Source organism: Oreochromis niloticus, linkage group LG15, assembly GCF_001858045.2.
Source record: "Oreochromis niloticus isolate F11D_XX linkage group LG15, O_niloticus_UMD_NMBU, whole genome shotgun sequence".
Classification (NCBI taxonomy): domain Eukaryota; kingdom Metazoa; phylum Chordata; class Actinopteri; order Cichliformes; family Cichlidae; genus Oreochromis; species Oreochromis niloticus.
Window position 1 is genome coordinate 3742169 of NC_031980.2, and position 18956 is coordinate 3761124.

Sequence of the window (18956 nt, forward strand, 5' to 3'; positions counted from 1 at the left end):
TTAGCTAATTCCTTACTTTAAAAAACTCAACTCAACAGGAAGGAGTATTCTCATCAATCTTTTTTTTTTTTTAAACCACAGCTATCGCCATCTGGTGGCCTTCCGATAGAAGGCAGTTCCACATTGGCTTCACTTTTCCAACCCAAAACTACAACCCATGTTTTATACAGTCTATGGGTCTGCCCTGTTTGGTTTGTAATCCACTTTTGTTGATTACAACCCTGTGTGTGATGTCATGCCGACGGTGGCCATCTTTTATATACAGTCAATTTGGAGGAACGATGAAGCCGTGCTAAAAAGCAGGCCTAGAAAACCACAGGTTTTTCAGAATAAGGTTAAAAAGTCTATTCACAGTTGTTGCATTAAGAGCCCTGATTAAAGTGTTGATGAAACCGGACAACACATAAAAAAATAGACTTGACAATGTGTTCATATTCTGGTATATGTATTAGGTTTCAATAATAACAATTGTTAAGTTTTCCTTTTTGGGTACAGATTTACAGACGTACCATTTTCAATCCAGCCTATCCATTTTTTTTTTTCTAAAAACATTTATACAGAATTGCCTTCAGGTTTTAAAATATACATATTTCCTCGCTGTATTTACAGAATACCAACCCGACATAATTTGCGGGTTGCAATGAAACATTGTATAAAACAAGCGGATTTGGGGAGGAGGAACTTGAAACACAGAAGAAACATGGATAAACAGATAACATCTATGATAACAGTCGCGGGTGAATATTGTGCTTTTTTTCCGGAGGAATTGTCCCAACTTGAATCTGATCAGACGCCAGCGGAAGAAGGAATTCCCTCTTTCTCTCTCTCAGTGTGGTGCTGTCTTTGTCCCAGAGAGCAAGTCAGTGTGAATAAAGGGAGGAAAAAAAGCCACTCACCTTCCAGATGATATCTCAATCAGACTGGAATTGTACAAGAACAAAGGAGGGGGGAAGAAATCCCTTTTTAAACCCAACCTGACCCTGATTTGATAGTTTTTTCCAATGTTTAGAGAGCCATTAAAAAGGCCCGGGTTACACAGAGTTCAGAAACTGGATTTAAAGTTACCCCATAAATCCGCACAGTTGGAACTTTGCTTCTCGTTGCAGTGGAGAAAGAAGAAACTCATCTGATCCACTGATAAAGAGGAAAACAGTCGCGTCGCTTCCCGTCGCTTTTCCCTCCTGTCCTTCAGATGTCGCTACTGGAAAAACGTTTGTACGCCACAAAAACTTTCACGAATGCATGACTACGAAACCTACGCCTGTTAACGTGTGATTTACTCAAAGGGACACGAATCTGGACCTGCAATGGCTTTCAGCGGAGTCAGATTATATGAAAGGAAATGAAGCAAGTGTTGAGTTTACAGAGATATGCATTTAAAACAAAAAACAAAAGGCAGTACCAGAGGGGAAAAAACAGACTTCATTTAAAAACCTGGAGTTTTCAAATTACTAAGAGGGACCCTGTGCCTGTTTGATGAGAGAGAATGAACTACTACCATGACACATACAGTACTGGAGGTTGGGAATCGTCACCTGACATGGCTGAGTAGTTAAACATGAGTACATTCTGCACAGGGCATTTTTATTTGACTTTATCTTCAGGTGTGGGGCAACAGTGTGGATGGATGCTGGCGTCAAGTCCAGAGGTCGCCGACCGAGCGATCGGCCCGTCTCGAAGCTGCTGTCACACATCGTCCCACAACTGGAGCTCAGCTGGTGTTAAGCGTTGACCCAGTGCGACCCAGTCCGAGCCACCCTCAGCCACTCTGGATATACTTTTTGATGACCACGCAGCCGTGTCTGAAGAGCGGGCAGGGCAGTGACTGCAAGAGTGTCCAAGTGTTGGTGCAAGGGTCAAATGTCTCCATGTTGCCGAGGGCTGGACCCTCGCTGCTCACGATGCCTCCCGTGGCGTAGATCTTCCCGTCCAGAATGACGGCGCTGCATGAAAAGACAAAATTTTCTTTAGAAGCAGGAATTGGATGCAGGAAAAGTGACATTTTTCTAAGTTTGAACACAATATAAAAAGTTATTAATGTGTTCCCATTTGATGGCAAACTATCAGTTTCCCTGATGCTAAACTAAACAGGCTTCATATTGAGCAGATATAATAGATATATGCAATACTGAATCCTCTCATATCTACCTCACAAAAAACAAACAAAACTAATCAAAGCAACAGCCATTCACTGCTTTTCTATAACATTTGTTGGAGGCGAAATCTGCCTCTAACAAACAACATAATAAAGTGGTAAAAGCTGTTGACTGTTCCAAAGAATGGCTAAAAACGAAAAGAATCCACATGTTGCAATGGCCCGGTCAAAGTCCAGATGTCAACCCGATTAAAGTGCACTGGTGGGACCTTAAAGAGAGCTGTGCATGGCCTCAATGAACTAAAGCAGCGCTGTGGGCCAAAACTTCCTGTGCAACAATGTGAGGGACTGATAGGGCCATACAGCAAGTTACTGTTGCGCGCCACTGAATCATGGGGTTTTTAAGACATGCTCTTAGTTAGCTCTTAGGACCGCACTGAGAACACCAGCTGCTCTTTCACTCCTGTAGTAGCTGCTGTGCAAGTTTGTCTACAGTGCTACACCAAACTGTGTGGCTCCATAGTGCAGTGGGTTACAAATTAGCCGAGCAAGCGAAAGATCCCCGATTAGATCCTGGGAGGAGAAAGGAGCAGCCGAAAGCTGCTTTAGTACAAAAACTACACATCTGTAACTGACCGTGCCGCCCAGTCACCTTTAAATGAAATCTAAAAGATTGACAAATCTTGATTTTGTACGGGAAAGCGAGCATTACGCGCGCATCGACTGTTAGGACTAAACAGTAATGAGAGGTAATCAGTGTCAGGAAGATAAGTAGCTCAGTGCAAGTATGAGCTGCTTTGATAAAGCTAGCTCTGAGTCACAGCGGCAGAAATATTGTTGGTGGCGTTAATCACGATCAGACAACAAAGCCACACAAAGACGGCATCTCCACAAACATGCCGATTGTCACGCTGGGGGCCACGCCTGGGATTATTTGACATCACTCGCACTTGCTCTTGACAACATGAGCTAAGGTGGGTGGGTGGGTGGGTAGGTGGGGGAAGGGTGAGGTGGATTGATTTATTTAAAAAAAAAAAAACATACATAAAATCTCACACATTACATTCTCTCTCGAGGGCGAGAGAGAGGAGGGGGAAAAAAAACCTACTGAAAAGCAAATATCTGTACAAACGTGCTCATTTGATATGAGAAACAGAAACAGGAGTTTGTGTGCGGAGAGGATTAAAACTTGGGCCGTAAGCTGATTAGGGCTTTGTACTCCTATTGGGCTTTGGAACGATCTGCATTTACATAAGGTGCACGCTCAAACACACAGACGCGCTCGCACGCGGCGAGCAACATGCCGTCCTACTGCACAAATTCGCAGCACTGTTAAGACCGGGAGAAGGGAAAAAAAAGATTATTACATAAAGCCTAAATCTACTCAGAGAGAAAAGCACAGCTGATCCAAAATGGAGAGAGCGCGGGGCGAAGCCTGGAGGCTGCTCTTCCTGATAAACAGAGGGGAGGTGCAGGGCCTGCGGAGGGCCGGACGCAGCCAGGGGAAAATATCTGCTCTCCTGCATGATGACCCTCCTAGACTTCATCTTCTGCGCGGGAGCGTGCACTGCAGATATTTTTCCGAGTTTCCCTGTCTGACAGCGGCGTGTTTGTTGTTCCCCCCCAATCCCATCCCACCCCCACGGCCGTGCATCTCCTCCCCTCTCTTGTGTCAGACTTAGTTAAATGTAGCAGAACAGCTGCCTGGCGTGTGCTGGTGCAGCTTATCAATAACTCTGACAACATGATTTATGGTGTACGTTTTGCACATAAGATCACTGTCTGTAATTGCCTCCCAAATGTATTTCATGCATGCTTTTTTTTAATTTATTTTTTTCTCGACTTCTGCAAGGAAAAGAAAAGGGGGAGGAAAAAAGGAGTGAGAGAGAAGAAAGGGCTCAGGGCCTAGAAAACTGTGAGTTCATTATCCAGCGAACTGCACACCTCAGTGGCTCGAGTTGACTGGGATATTAGGGTGTGATCCCACTGCTGTTCATTTTCATTTTTCTCCCTTCATCAGCCATTATGGCCTCGCTAATGCTGGGAAAGTTGCAGATCGCAGTTGTACTTCTTCCTGTTTTTTCTTTTTTTTAGGAGACAAACATGACACTCTGCACACATATGCCGCCCCCTCCTCTTTCCGCCTCCACTAAAAACTAAATGACTCAGATTTCAGTTTAATAACTCGAAACAGTCTGTAGAAAAGTTGATTAAATCAAGCCGCCTCAGATGTGTCTTGTTTCTCTCTCGCCGTGACAGACGGCGGCGATACCGATCAGACGGATTTAACAGTCGAGCCTCGTGTATTAGAAAGCAAATTTCCCGCCGAGGGAGAGTTCTCGCAATTGAGCCGCATCGCGTTGGAAAAGGCTGTCAGCCCCGTGGCGTTGTTCGAGTTTTAATTAACTGGCCTGAAAACGTTTTTTCCCCGTGCGACCGTTTACCTGTGTTATGACACAAAGACTGACAGATTACTAATAAGATTGAGTTTTAGATTGTTTTCAGGCTGTTTAATAATGTCAGAGAGGGATTTTTTTTCTTAAAGCTTCACAAAACACAGAGCTGCAGTTTTGAGCTTTTGAAAAATCTTTTAAATTCCACTCTGGGGATTTAACTTGCGTGTGGTGCCGCTACATTAATTATCTCTTACCTGCAGAACTGCCGAGAGTGATTCATGTTGGGACCGGCCTTGATGTTGCCTTTGTCTGGGTCATAGATAGTGGTAGCTCGAGCGTAGGCTCCTCCCAGGATGAATATAAATCCATTTAGGCTCACTGCAGGGGCATATTTGTTATCTAAAGATATGAGAGACAAAAAAAGGGAGCGAGGCAGAGAGAGAAAGGGGAGGGAAAAACAGGAGAGATTTTTTATTTTGAAAAAAAGAGAAAACAGAGCTATTGTTTGGATGTCATTCTCACTCTCAGCAGAAATTTCCATTCGGTATAATGACATCAATTTGTTCTTTTTTCCCACCCTTCCTCCTGGTCCCCGCAGCGCATGCAAAAACGATCATCATCAACATTCTACTTATCACTTTACAGATATGCCCCACTCAAGATTGCTTTGGAAAAAACAAAAAACAGAATGGATACCAAAACCGATGAAAACGCAGAGTTCATAAATCACGGTGGCTTTATTGGGTTCCACTCCAAAATATGTTTGGGCTTGGAAGCAATATAAAAGAGTTACCTAAGTCCCAATAATTCACAATTGCATTAGGCCCTGTGGCACCTCCGTAGATTTATAAAGAACCAAATATAAGGAAAAGAAAAAGCAATGTGCGCATGTATTGGCAATACATGAGTGAACAGGTGGGATACTGCATACTGTGCATGGTGTATAATTCACTCTGATACAGTATATGGCGCGCGAGGAAAGCAGAGGCATTGAAGCAGCACCGCTGCAGAGGTATAGATGATGGGAAACAAAATGAAACAGTGGTTTGCGCGTATCGATGCCGGCTGGAAACCTGGAGTTTGCGAGCAGTGGCCCTGCTGTGTGGGAAGAGGAAATGTATTTCAAACTCACGGCAATTTCTCTCTAGCAGACTGCAGCTGGCCAATTTACAAGCAGCATGAATAATGCACGGATACTTGGCCGTAAGCTGCTGTCCTCCCCGTTTTCTGCCACAGTGGACGGGCATCCCTCATCGCAAACAGGCACCGGGAGGATTCGAGCCTGACGCCTTAATAAAGGCAGCGCTGGCAGCCCTGAAAAGCTTCACCTCTGTTTGATCCAGCTCCCCTTTCCTCTTACCTTTTGCTGAGAGGAGACGGGCATATTTCATTAAAAGGTCAGCTCCGGAGTTCAGAGGTGCTGCTGCTGATTATTGAATTTGCTGTGCTGCATTATGTGCTCTAGGAGCGCGCTGCCATGCTGGGGCTCTGTGTATATAGTGCTGCTTTAAAATAAATGATAATGGCAGCAAGTGCCAACCTCCTGGGTTGAAAAATGAAGCCAACGAGAAAGTGCCAAAAACTTAAGCTGCTGGAATGGCCACTTAAGGTTAGCTCCAAAAGTAAGTCAGTCCCTCTAGACTCTAATGCTTAGCTTTACAGCAGAAATAAACATGTGTACAGCCTGGTACAAAAAACTCATTAAAACTTTAGTAAAGCTTGAAGATGTGCATATTTAAGGGCTTAGACATTCTGAGATTCTGGTGGGGGGGGTTTATTATTCACTTGTACTAAAAGGTGCCGTCTTTGTGGTAAGAATATTTTGAGCCACTTTTTCACTAGTCAAAATCTTTTTTAATGCTACAAATATTTACAGTTAGCTTTGTTAACCAAGTAGCTGATGACTCTTGCCCAAATATGGTGACGTTAAGTGGAAAAAAATACCAAATGCAAAGCCTTTTGTTAAATTGTAGTCCATAAACCCGTGGGTAACTACAAAACGGCTAAGTTCATCTTTTATAATGTTAGTTAAAAGTTACACTGTGTGAAATTTCATCACTAGATGTCAGTAGATTGCCGTCGCCGAGTTCTACTTTTATGTGTATAATCTAAGCCACAGCGGCCACTGTAAGATCTCTGGTCGCCGTCCGTCTGTAGTGAATGTAGGCTGTCAGTCAGCTGTTTATCTCAGCTGTCAATACGCGTCCACATTTATTTACAGTGAAGCAGGCTGTGAAACAAGTCAAGTTGTGTCAGCGAAGCTAAGTTTGTCTGATGACAGTGATACTGAGGTGAGTTGCTGAGCATATCCTGAACTTTTCCATTGGTAAACTCTACTGTTAGCTGCTGTTAGCCTCTGTTAGCTGCTGTTAGCATCTATTAGAGAAACCTGTTTTTAAGTGTCTCTAACATCTAGGTTTGCTAGCTCTCTCTTAGTTGAGAGATACTGAAAAAGCCATCAGGCTTTTCAATTGTCATACAAATAGCAGATGATCCATATCAGAGCTATTGTTCTTATTCTTAACATTGTTCAAGTCAACACTTAGCAAATAAACTCTCATATGATGTGAGAATGTAGTTAAACAGTTTATCAGAGGTAAAGTGTGAGTATTAGGATACTCGAGCCTAACATTAGCTGGCTAATTGTTAGCTTAGAACTAGCTGCTGTTGTCATGTTGCTGGCTCGTTGTTAGCTACCCGGAGACGGGTCAGTCGCATGTCTGAACTGGTGACAATTAACAATTGTAACAGTTTCTGGAATAAATTAGCATGTTTAGACATGTTTTGGTGTGTTAGAGCCCTAAGTGCAGTTCAGGATGAAGAGGAAGATGATAAGTGCTAGGTATGCTACATATATTGCTGATCTCTAGCCACATACATAAAATACAGTTAGGCAGATTGTCCTTTTTTTTCTATCAAATAACCTAAAAAATTATTCAAGGGCTCAGCCTTTTTAAAATTTGGGTGATCTTGTTTTTTCTGATTAGAAAATTTTGTTTCAGCCATTTTTTCGCTAGCCAAAATCTTATATGAGGCTACAATTATTTAGAGTTGTGCTATCCTCCCTTTCAAATATGATTACATTAAGCTAAAAATACCAAATGCGAAGCCTTAAATGGTCCTGCACACAGCTGGGGGTAACTACATAACGGCTACATCCATGTTTTCTAATGTAAAGCAGGTGTAATGTCTACAGCATCCAGCGGTGGCATGCTAACATTTGCTAATTAGCACCAGAAACCTAAGTAATGGAGCTGATGAAGATGTCAAAAGAAAAATTAAGAGCTCATCAAAGTTATAAAGAGTTTGTCCTTGCAGGGTGCCACATTGTCCAAAAAGCACTCGAACAGTTGTTGAAATATTTCACTTAAAATCTCAAATACCAAACTCATGTGAGTGCTAGAGAAAAAGAGGATCACCAAAGTCATGAATGATTCATCCTCCTGGGACCAGTGTCTGCATGAAATTTCATGGCATATCATTCAGTAGTTGTTGAACTATCTCACTTTTAGACTGACAGAGACAGACTACGCTGCTATCGTGGTTGAAAAATACTGTATTATTCACATATGACGATCCTGCAATCATTTACGCAGAGTGAAATGCAATCTTAAGTTCCACTGCAACCATCTGAGGCGTCAGCCTCAATTTCTGCCCTTGAGAAACAAGTTGCCACTGATTGGTCCTTCTCACATTCTGCCAGACGTGTTTATTTTCTTCTTTTACCTTCCTCATCTCATTGATATGCTGCTGCCAGTCTTCCTGAGCGTATGTGTGTGTGCCAGCATAAGCGTGTGTACATGATGTTTTGTGTTAGGTCCCATAAACACAGAACACTCATTTCTCTCTGCTCTGTGCCTGAGGCAGAATAATAACAGGATGCTCTCAAAGGAAAAACCTTTCTCTCTTTTTTCCCCCATTGAAACTCTTGCCATCACTTCCTGCCTCTCTCTAGCGGACTAACAGTAAGCACCGAGCTTGAGTGCTTGGAGGAGTACCAGGCAGGTAAATCTCATAGTTCTCGTTTGGCAAGCCTCAGAGGACTGCTGCTGGGGTTCGACTTCTCTTCCACCGCTTTGGTTTTGTTCTCATCCCTTGGCCTTCGTTGCAGAAACGAGTCATTTTTTGCTGAAACAACATTGAGATACAGTAAAGGGAGCGCAGTCTGTCTGTGTCAGCTGAAAACTTTTCAATTCTGAGATGGACTTTGCTATTCTTGAAATATTGCAATAGATTTTGTCTGCTTTCGCATCTCGAAGGTTAGAGAGCTCAGCCAGGAATCCACAGCTGACCACGTTCTACATAAAAAATGAATAAAAAGAGGCAGCAAAACAAGGTTTTAACTCTGCAGCGGTGATAGAAGTATAGCTGTGCCTGCGGGGCAACATGGGCTGACACACTCTCCCACACCTTGATAAAACAGCTTAGTCACCAAGCCTGGGTTCCCCCCGGGCTGAGGTCAAGGACATCAAACAAAAGAAAACGCACGCACACGGGTATGATGAACTGTGTAGCTGCTGTCTCAACAAACACCTTGTTCTTCCCTATCTCGTTCCTGCATCAACACCGGCAGCAGATATCCGACGCCGTAAAACCAGCATACGGCAACAATAACCCACACAAATAGAGTAAAGAACAATTCACTCAATCAGACCAATACTGTTTGCTGTACAGATCTAGACAAGACCGCAGTCTCTGATAAAAAGACAGCCAAACAGCAGCCTCCATCACAAAGCCGCAGCGGCATTACATCGACGCTGAAATGTGCGGCCGATCGCAGGCGGCAGGAGGAAACGCAAACAAGGGATAAACAAGACATTCTCCTCCAAACGACGCAGGATGAGGTGATCCACTCCAGCTCGCTGTATCACACCAGAGAGCGGGAGGAAGAAGGACAAAGAAGCGTCAGTTCTCTCTGCCAGTAGCTTAGATAGGATCACAACAAGGTAATTGGAGCAGCGAAAACTTCTCCCTTTTTTTTGCCTCCCTCTTCACACACAATGTCCTTTTATGCAGTGTGAGGAGAATAAGAGCTGCCTTTGAAATGATGGGCCGAAATAGCTGAAAGAGGATGATGTACTTTAATTCAGCATGATGGGTGCATGTCCAATTAGGTCGCTATGGAAACACTCCACCTTCTCCACCTGCTCTCGCTCTGTCACTTTCCCTTCCTCTTCCTCCACCTCCGTAAATGGCGCTCTCGAGGGCCGCAGCGGGTCTGCCGTTACGTCATTCGGGGGAAACGATCATCCCGGCAGTCGGTATCCCGACAGAGAGACCTGGGCTCGGAGCGGCGCTCCTGTTCCCGGGTTTTTGGAGTCTACCGGTCGACGGGGACCTGTCTGTCAGCTGGGGGACGTCGCGGGTTAACTCAGGTTGGAGCAGCTTGCTGATGATTCTTCTCACAGTGGAACGATCCATTTCAAATGATTTGTAGATCTTTTTAACGTTCCATAAGTGAGACCCACAGGCATTCTCCAGCATTTTCCTTAAAATCCTCACAGAGGCTCTTTTGATCTTAGCTTGGTGACTCCCCACGCTTTAACAGCAAAGAGAACAGCAAGTTCAAAAGTTCAAAAAGCTCCTCAAAAAGGCCGTAATCATCGGGAGCTTCGCTGGTTGTAATTTTAAGAATTTAAAGGTACGACAAATGTATCTGTGAGACGACATCCTTCATTTTTTGCATTGACAGCTTGTGTACAGTTGACTTTGGTTGGTCATTTGTTGTCGATCAAGTCCTGGCGTGCCACATTAATGCTCTTCAGTACGAAACTGCACGTAAAGTTCTTGTAAACTTAATTTTTTGTTAAAGCTTCTAAGAATTCGTGGGATTTTAGAATTTTGGCCTCTAACATGAATTTAGTTTTGGGGGTTTTTGTGGAAAAATATCCTCATTTATGCTTCATATTTCTACGATTACTGCCTCGTTTCTTTCCCTCAAAGAACATGCTGTGAACAGTTTGTTTTTTTGCAGCACAGATTAGTTAACAAAAACCACAATGTTAAGAAGAAAAAGCCCCCAAAAAGCCTCATATATCAGTTCTGTCATCAGGAACGACAGCAACGCTAATAGGGTTTTATGAGAATATATGCGCACGGCGATATTTGCCAGCATCAGCGTTCGTATACACTCTAAACATGCTATGCTGAACACCATACATACACAGTCATACTTAATTTACTGTGTTAGCATGCTAACAGCAAGCTCGAGAGCAGCAGAGGTTAACTCGCCTGTCAGCTCTGCAGCTTTGTGCAGATTTTCAATGGAAATCTATCAAAGAGTTATGGCCAAGATTTGTTTGGACAAACTGTTGGGTCGACAGACATCTGCTACATTTAGTAAGAACACAATTCATAGTTTGTAGTCATGTGACCGGCCTGCAGACCCCATGGAGGGTAAAACACCCCTCTAACATTCTGGATAATCCTGCAGCACAAGGACTGTCAACTTTCCATCTGTTTCTAGCCACAAATATTTAGATGACCTCTCAACTAAAACAGAAAATCATAAAAAACAACGAGTCAGTGATGCCTTTCCCAGATCCCCGCGTCAGTGAAGCTTTATATCCGTCCTGTGACGGTTCCCTCCCCGTTCACTGCTGCCAGGTGAAAAGTGTTCGAAAGTTCACACTGATTTATCAGCTTTAGATCTGGATGGGTCGATATTTCTGCCGTTTGCGTGTTGAAGGACATTGTCAAGGAATGGTGATCTGTAATTAGCTAATGTCGAGCCATCGGTCATCGGTTTCAGGTTCATTGCTGTCAGCAGTCTGTGACAGTAGCAACAAGGCAGGAACACAAAAAGAAAAAAAAATGAAGGGAACACAAATCAATGTGAGTCCATTGCACCTGATTTGGTTCAAATGAAAGTGAGGTGCACTGCAGAGACAACCACCTGAAAGGGGATGGTTTTGCAGGTGGTGCTCACAAACTGCTGATCTCTACTTTTTTTTTTCCCCTCATTGATTTTTCTCAGTTTTGCTTTTTGCTTGTATCCTTGTCACTACTGATTGCATGAGACAGAATCTGAAGGCCACCCGGGTTACACAGGTAGTCCAGCTCTTCCAGGATGACACATCAACACATGCTGTCACAGGAAGGTTTACTACGTCTACCAGCACTGTCTCAAGAGTGTGGAGGAGATAGGAAACAGGAAGTGGGCTGTGACACGAGGAGAGCCGGACCAATATCTGCCGCTTTGTGTGAGGAGGAGCAGTAAGAGCACTGCCAGAGCCCTACAACATGACCTCCAGCAGGCTAGTCGTGCATGTTTCTCATGAGGGTATAAAGATCCAATACTGTTTAATGGCTCTGTGCTCGCGGCATAGCACCGTGCTGTTTGACTGGATTTGCCAGAGAACACCAGAATTGGCACGTCCACCATAGCTGCCTGTTCTCTTCACAGATGAGAGGAGGTTCACACTGAGCACGTGACAGACGTGAAAAGGTCTGGAGATCCCGTGGTGAACATTACGATGCCATCATCCAACATGACTGGTTTGGCAGTGGGTCAGTGATGGTCTGAGGAGACACAGACTTCCATATGTTAGCCAGCAGTACCCTGACTGCTGTCGGGGTTAGACCTTGTGCTTTGTGCTGGGCCCTGGTTTCCTCCTGTGGCCGACAGAGGCATCGATGCCACTCACAGGCCCTCACGTCCCGAGGACATGAATCCAATTGGAACCTCTGGGATATTATGTATGGGGTGCATCCAAATATCACCACAGACTGTCCAGGAGCTACGTTCTGCTCCAATCCAGATCTGGGAGGAGAATCCCCAGGATACCATCTGCTGTCTCATTTGACTGTTGTGTCATTTTTACACGTATCTGTAGAGATTTTCAACTTGAATATTTCTTCACTCGTGTGATTTAAGGGTTCCCTTAATTTCTGTTGAGCAGTGATTAAAAAAAAAGGCTACATGACATAAATATATAAAAACTGTTCCTTTAATGACACGACTCTAAGCGGGGGGTTATCGCTCATATTTGAAACACTGATATTAGAAACAAAAGGAAAGACTTGTGAAGCTGAGGCAGGAGTGACTGCCAAAGCTCTCCCTGCCTATGCCATGTTTCAGCTCCAGGAGAACGGATATATTAAAGGGGTCTTTGATTGACCTTTTTAAAAACATGTTACACGCTGATTTTTTTTCTTCTCTGAGATGGAAGCAGAAAACCATGGCATTTCGGTAATTTGGGTGAGCTGACCTTTGGAGAATGAAGTAATGAGACTTCATAAATAGCTTACTACATGTGAAGGTGCTCTGTTATGATCTTCAGACCATATACTGCTCAGCAGAGAGAGACACGCTGAAGACAAAGGAAGCTCTGGATGAACGAAGCTGCAGAGACCCCGCGTATCTCAATAGACTTGTTGAAGGGACTATTTTTGGCATGAGTAATATTATTTTTCACTCTGCGAGAGATAGGAAGTCCATCCTGATAAGTGTTTGTGAAACCCATTTGCAGCCCATGCGGGAGATGGTGCACGCAGGGGGAAAACACACACACACACAGCTGCAAAAAAAAAATTGTAAAAAATATTTGTGTCAGTTGATAAGACAGTGCGGAGAGACCACGAGAGAGAGTCGGGGGGTGTGGGGGTGAGAAAGAGAGATGAACAGAGAGATTAGAGACGGAGAGCAACGGAGGGAAGCAGAGGGTTGTTCAAGGAGCGCTCCCCGCCCTCACCGGCTCGCTAAAATCATCGCCGGCCCAATTTCACTGGAAGCACTAAACCCGTCCATTATCTCCTGCCTCGTTGGCTGTCAGACGCCAGCTCATCTACGGCTTGACAGATGACGATCTGTCTGTCTGTGTCTGCCACGCGCACACACACACACACACACACACACACACACACACACACACAATGCATACACGCACGCATGTGTAACCTCCCGGCTTGTTATATAATTCGTGCACTGTGTACCTGTGGCCCCCAGGGACGCACGGTTTATGTGAGGTAAGCAGGCGTTGTGTGTGTGTGCGTGTCTGGGTCTATGTGTTTCTGTGTTTGCGTATATATGTGTGTGTTTCTCCTCTGCCAGCTGCTCTGCAAGCCCTTTAATACCACATAGCGCTCGTCCCAAACACCCGTGTTACATAATCATCATTTCCCTCACAGTAGTAAAGCGCTGAGACGGCTCCAGTAACTGAGAGCAAGTTTCTGGGCGACAGCGCTCAACAAAGTGTCTCTGTGCTGGTGTAACTTTCAAATACTTCTCTGACTCTGTGTTTCTGCTGAACTGTGGACGTTGCGGTTTTGAGGCATGCACCTTAGCCATTAAGCTCCCAGGATGTGCTATAATTTGTTGAAGTGGCTCTTTCATGCTTTTCCCTTTTTTGCTATATATATATATATATAATATTACAAAAGTGGATTCTCATATTAAACATGGTAAAAAGTTTCAATTAATGAGGTCAGTGGATGTACAATTAATCCCTGCGACCCATAAGCTCAGGCTTCAGACGGCTCTGCTAGTCTGCTAGGTTTCCAATTCTGTGGCCTGGCTGATATCATCTTTCCTTACACAGTCGATGCCTGCACAGCTGTAGCTTTTGCTCTTGATAATAACACTTTCATTGGATTCTGAAAGTTTTTTCAGTGCTCTACAAGTAAGGTAGATGTTTTTTTTCAGTTGTGAAATAAAGTCAAATCTTTCCTAGAGAAGAAAACACAGGAGAACAATGCATACAGTTTGTTCTATTGAACCAACAAAAGCCAAAAGCCAACACCGCAGAGGACGATTTGTTCAAAAGAGACTGGTATGAAGCTGGATTACTTGCTAGCAGCCAGGTGTGTATTATCTGATCATCGGCAAGTGTGAGCACTTCTACAAAAGCAGAAGTTTTGGTAGACTACTGGTCTGGAGCACTCAGGTGAGTGTTAACACAATGAGCGTGCAATGCTCAGAGAAAAACACGAGAACTACATCTCAGACTCTGCAGGCCTCAGTTAGCATGTTAAATGTTAAAGTTCATGACAGTACAGTTAGTAAAAGGCTGAACAAGCACGGCTTTTTTTGGAACGGGGTCCAGGAGAAAGCCTCGTCTCTCTAACAGAACATGGCAGGACGGTTTAGGTCTGCAAAGCTGCCTCTCGACAAACCACATGGAACAATGTCCTTTGGACAGATGAGACCAAGGTGGAGATGTACGGCCGTAATGCACAGCACCCGGCCCGGCATATCAGCACAAACACCTCATACTAACTGTCAAGCATGGGGGAGGAGGGGTGATGATTTAGACCTGTTTTGCAGATACAGGACCTGGGCACCATGAACTCCTCTGTAGACCAAAGTATCCAAGAATTAAATGTAAAGCCATGTGTCTGACATGTTGGCTGAAGCATAGCAGCAGATCTCCAACAGAATGGCTGAAAAAGAAAAGTATTAAAGCGTTGCAATGACTCAGTCAAAGTCCAGGCCTCAAACTGACTGAAGTGTAAGATCGCTCTGCATAAGCAGATGCCCACAAAGCTCGACTGACTCAACATAAAGAAGATCGAACAAAAGACAAAGCCATACAAGAAACGATAATATTTAATCATTGTTACTTCAAACAAAAGTGAGCTTTTAGGGCGTCTGGCCTTAAAGAGACAGGAGCTAAAACTCTGAAGTCCATGAACAGGGGGACTGCATCAATGGATGAAATGAGATGAAATCATGCAAAGCCATCCTAGTGAAGATCCAAAACACAAATGTGGGGCTGGAGATGACTGTAGCAGATTGCTAATTAAATCCAACCATAAAGGAACTTTTAAATATACTGGCATGTATGCACATTGTAAGAGTAAGATGAGAAGACCGGCACTGCTCTCATGTCAGTATGGATACAATAAGGCTACACTCTGCAGTTCTTTTAGCTTGGATTAGCTCACAGACTGGAAACAGCTCTCCTGCCTCTGCCAGAAGGTAACAAACTCTGCCCCTCAGCACTTCTAAATCTTACTAATTAACAAGTTATATCTTCTATTTTTTGTGTGGATTAAACGATTTGCAATATTTCTTGCAATTATGTCCGGAGCTGTTTCTTGGCTTGGATGAGAATCTTATTGAAGGCAACGCTGGTTTCCTCAGAACTGCTCTTAGCTTGCAAATAGGGAACACAATTCAGTCAAATCCCACATATCAACCTTTTTTTTTAACTCTTTCTCACAAAATATCAAATTATTTATAGAGCACAAAGAAGTTTGTAGGTTAGGCTTAAAGCTGACTTGTGTGCAACAGTGTTGTCCAGGCCAGAATGTGAAACAAAGATTTGCAGAATATGTTCAAATCAATAGCAATCTCGCCTGCACTGCACCTTTCAAGGATGCTTATTTGTGAAGAAACTGCCTGTGGATAAGATCTTTGCACTGGGAAGACATCTGCCAGTGCTCTGAATAACAAAGTTGTAGGCTTGGTACGCTTTTGTGTTTTTCCTTCTACCTTTGAGTCACGGCAGCTTTCTTCTGGCTTTTCGTCCTTCACAGCTCCCCAGTGGATCAGACTGGAATGTGGATCCAGGTGTTATTCTGATGTTATTCAGATCACAGTTTGGCCAATAACACGTCAGAAACTATCGTCAGAACCACCTATCATTTTAGCGATGGTCTTCTCATTATAATGACAGCGCAATAATGTGGGAAGAGGGAGAATAATGGAAAATCCCGAGGAGGAGGATGATAACGATAAAGAGAAAAAGTAAAAACAGGCAGACTGTGATAGCTGAATTTTCAGGTATGGTTCAGCATTTTCACTGAAAGGATAAACACTGAAGGTTTCCCTAATTGGGAAAAAACTACGAAATATCTAATCCAAGGAGTTGGTTTTATGTTTACATGGCCATACAGATAAAAAGAAAGCATCAAGAAGTAACCTCTGGCTCTGAAAAATTAAACCAACATGGAAATGATAAAACTGTAGTTCTAATTGCCACTCGGGCCCGACTCCTAGAGCAAGTTAGTCGCCACAAACTCCCTCATTAAAATGCCCTACTTTACAACACAAACAAACACAATTACAGCTTAGTAGAGAAAAATAGTTTTGGCAATTGTGTTGCATTATTAGGGCCAAAGGCACTGTGAGTTAAAGAGGAGTGCCAACTCGGCTGGTAGCTATCTGCTAGGCGTCATCCTACTTTAGTCAAATCAGTGAACTAGACCTTTGGACTGGTTTTGTGACACTTAGAGCTTTTATAATACAAACTGAGGAATAACATGGTTGTTGTGTGGTTTATTATATTAACAGACCATCCGAGCAGTAGTTGCTCCAGTTTTGGTGGGTGACTGTGTACATAGAGCTGACACCCCATGATACAGTCTTATCAAAACACTTCAATCAAAATATGGTGATATTATTGCAATAATAACATGAAGTTCTCTCACTTCAGTAATTTTTCAATGTGAATATAAAATGAGGTTGTCAAGTAAACCAACAATGCCACTGTCAGTCTGAATGGGGTCAAGTCAATTACATGCAATTGCTTTCCAACAATAAAACAACTGACTGTGATAAATAATTGAAAATCGCCTATCATTTGCTGTCCAAATAGACACAATGAAGGAACTCCAGCAACACTTAAAGGGAAGAAGAACAACTTTATTGACTGCTTGTGGCCTTCATCAGGGCCATAGCAACACATAGTAGAAGTGTGCTTAAGTAAAAGACAGGAAACAGAAAAAACATTCAAATTAACCAATCACATCTTCATTGATAAACCAGCTGACGTATAACAGGTCGGTATTGGTTAATTGGTTAAGTCACGCCCAAGTAAATACTGGACTAGATCATTAATGATGAAGACGGGGGGGAGGAGACATAATCCCCACCTGTCTTAAAATAATACATGCATGAAATACATAAGAGGAATATTAAAAATATACAAAAAAACATAAAATGATTACAAAGGAAAGCATTTAATTAAAAAAGAAGTCAGTGCAGCAGTTAGATTAAAAAACAAGAGGAGCTCATAACATGGAAACATTCTCTCCAAGCACCTTGGAAGTAGGTGAAGTTGTGCCAGAAATTTTTGCTGTCTAAATAGCAACAGATATAGATTACATTGTGCTAGTCGAATTTCCTAGACAGCACGTTCGAACACCTTCAAGCTCAACGGCACAAACAGACCACTATAGTATTGGCATATACCAGTATACTACCATCCGTCCATCCATTCAATTCAGTTCGATTCAAGTCAATTAAGTTTTATATATCCAGCACCAAATTACAACAACAGTCACCTCAAGGCACTTTATATTGTAAGACGGAGACCCTACAATAATAGACAGAAAACCCCAACGATCAGACGACCACCTATTGGTCGGTTGGGTTTGAGGGGAGGGAGACAAGACATCCACCCATCCATCCATCCATTAATCTGGAACCTACCCAGCTATTATAGGGCAACCTGTAATAGCTGGCCACCTGTGCAGGCAACCTGTCCAGGGTTGCCAGTCCATCCCAGTGCAACAGACACAACCATTAACACTCACATTCCCACCAAAGGCTAATTCTGAAGTACCAGTTAACGTTCACAGACTTTGGACTGTGGAAAGAACCCATGCAAACCCAGGACCTTCTCTTGTTGCTACGAGGCAACAGAGCTGCAAATTTAACTTATAAAACTGATTGAGTCTGGTTTTATGCACACTAAGAAAATATAAGGTCTCATAGTAATGTGCTGTGTAACAAGACTGCACTGATAAATAAGGAGTTTATGATTTCGACAGGGTAAGTCAAGCGCATGACATAGAAGTGAAGGGGTTCATCTGGGTAGAGTTGTGTGAACACTGTTGCTAGGCAACCAGGCAGCCATAATTGAGGCCCAAAGATATCTTGTTGCTCTCTAATGTGATAGTAAGATGTCAAAGAGTAAACGAATGGATGCATATAAATGGTTAAACTAATACTTTTGCATTTTGTGCCATTTCCACTTTAGATTTTACACCGCAAATAAAAAGCAGTCCTAAATACTGATGCTCTGATATGATGCCTTGAAAGAAAAGCTTGGAAGTTTTCAGGGGCTAATTCGCTTTCAACTAAATTTATTTGACAGCACAACGAGGAAGAAGGACCCTACATTTGGGAATATCTGAGAGAAACAGGTCTGTCATGAGACAAAAGGTGATGCAACAATGGCGACAAGTCCCCCGAGGACATAACATTCCTTCACTTTGTGTCGCTGCATGTGTGAATCTGTGACAAACACGCTGTGTGTTTTCACCTGTCTTACCTATCATGGGCGATTCGATGAAACTCCAGGTGTTGCTTTGCGGTACGTAGGACTGGAGCACACCCGCCGAGCGCCCGGCCTCATTCACACCTCCGAACACGTAGATCTTCCCTCCGCACACGGTGGCTGCGGCAGAATGGACCGGCTTGGGGAGAGGAGAAACCGTCTCCCACTGGTTGGTGATGGTGTCGTACCTGGAAACAAAGACGTTTTCTTAGGCTTATAAATTTACCGTCATTTCACCTT

At 43.4% G+C, this 18956-nt stretch overlaps 1 protein-coding gene across 6 annotated transcripts in view; it reads right to left on the bottom strand.

Annotated features, from left to right (window-relative positions):
* Positions 1-428: 428 nt before the first annotated feature.
* The window catches only part of klhl29 (kelch like family member 29), a 246719-nt gene continuing 228191 nt past the window's right edge, over positions 429-18956 (bottom strand). For all 6 annotated transcript variants that reach the window (XM_003440803.5, XM_025898585.1, XM_005449765.4 and 3 more), the window contains 3 exons: positions 18711-18904; positions 4746-4890; positions 429-1943 (listed from right to left, as the gene is read on the bottom strand). In XM_003440803.5, coding sequence (XP_003440851.1) covers positions 1760-1943; positions 4746-4890; positions 18711-18904 — 523 coding nt within the window. In that variant the 3' untranslated portion in view covers positions 429-1759. The remainder of the gene's footprint in view (positions 1944-4745; positions 4891-18710; positions 18905-18956) is intronic.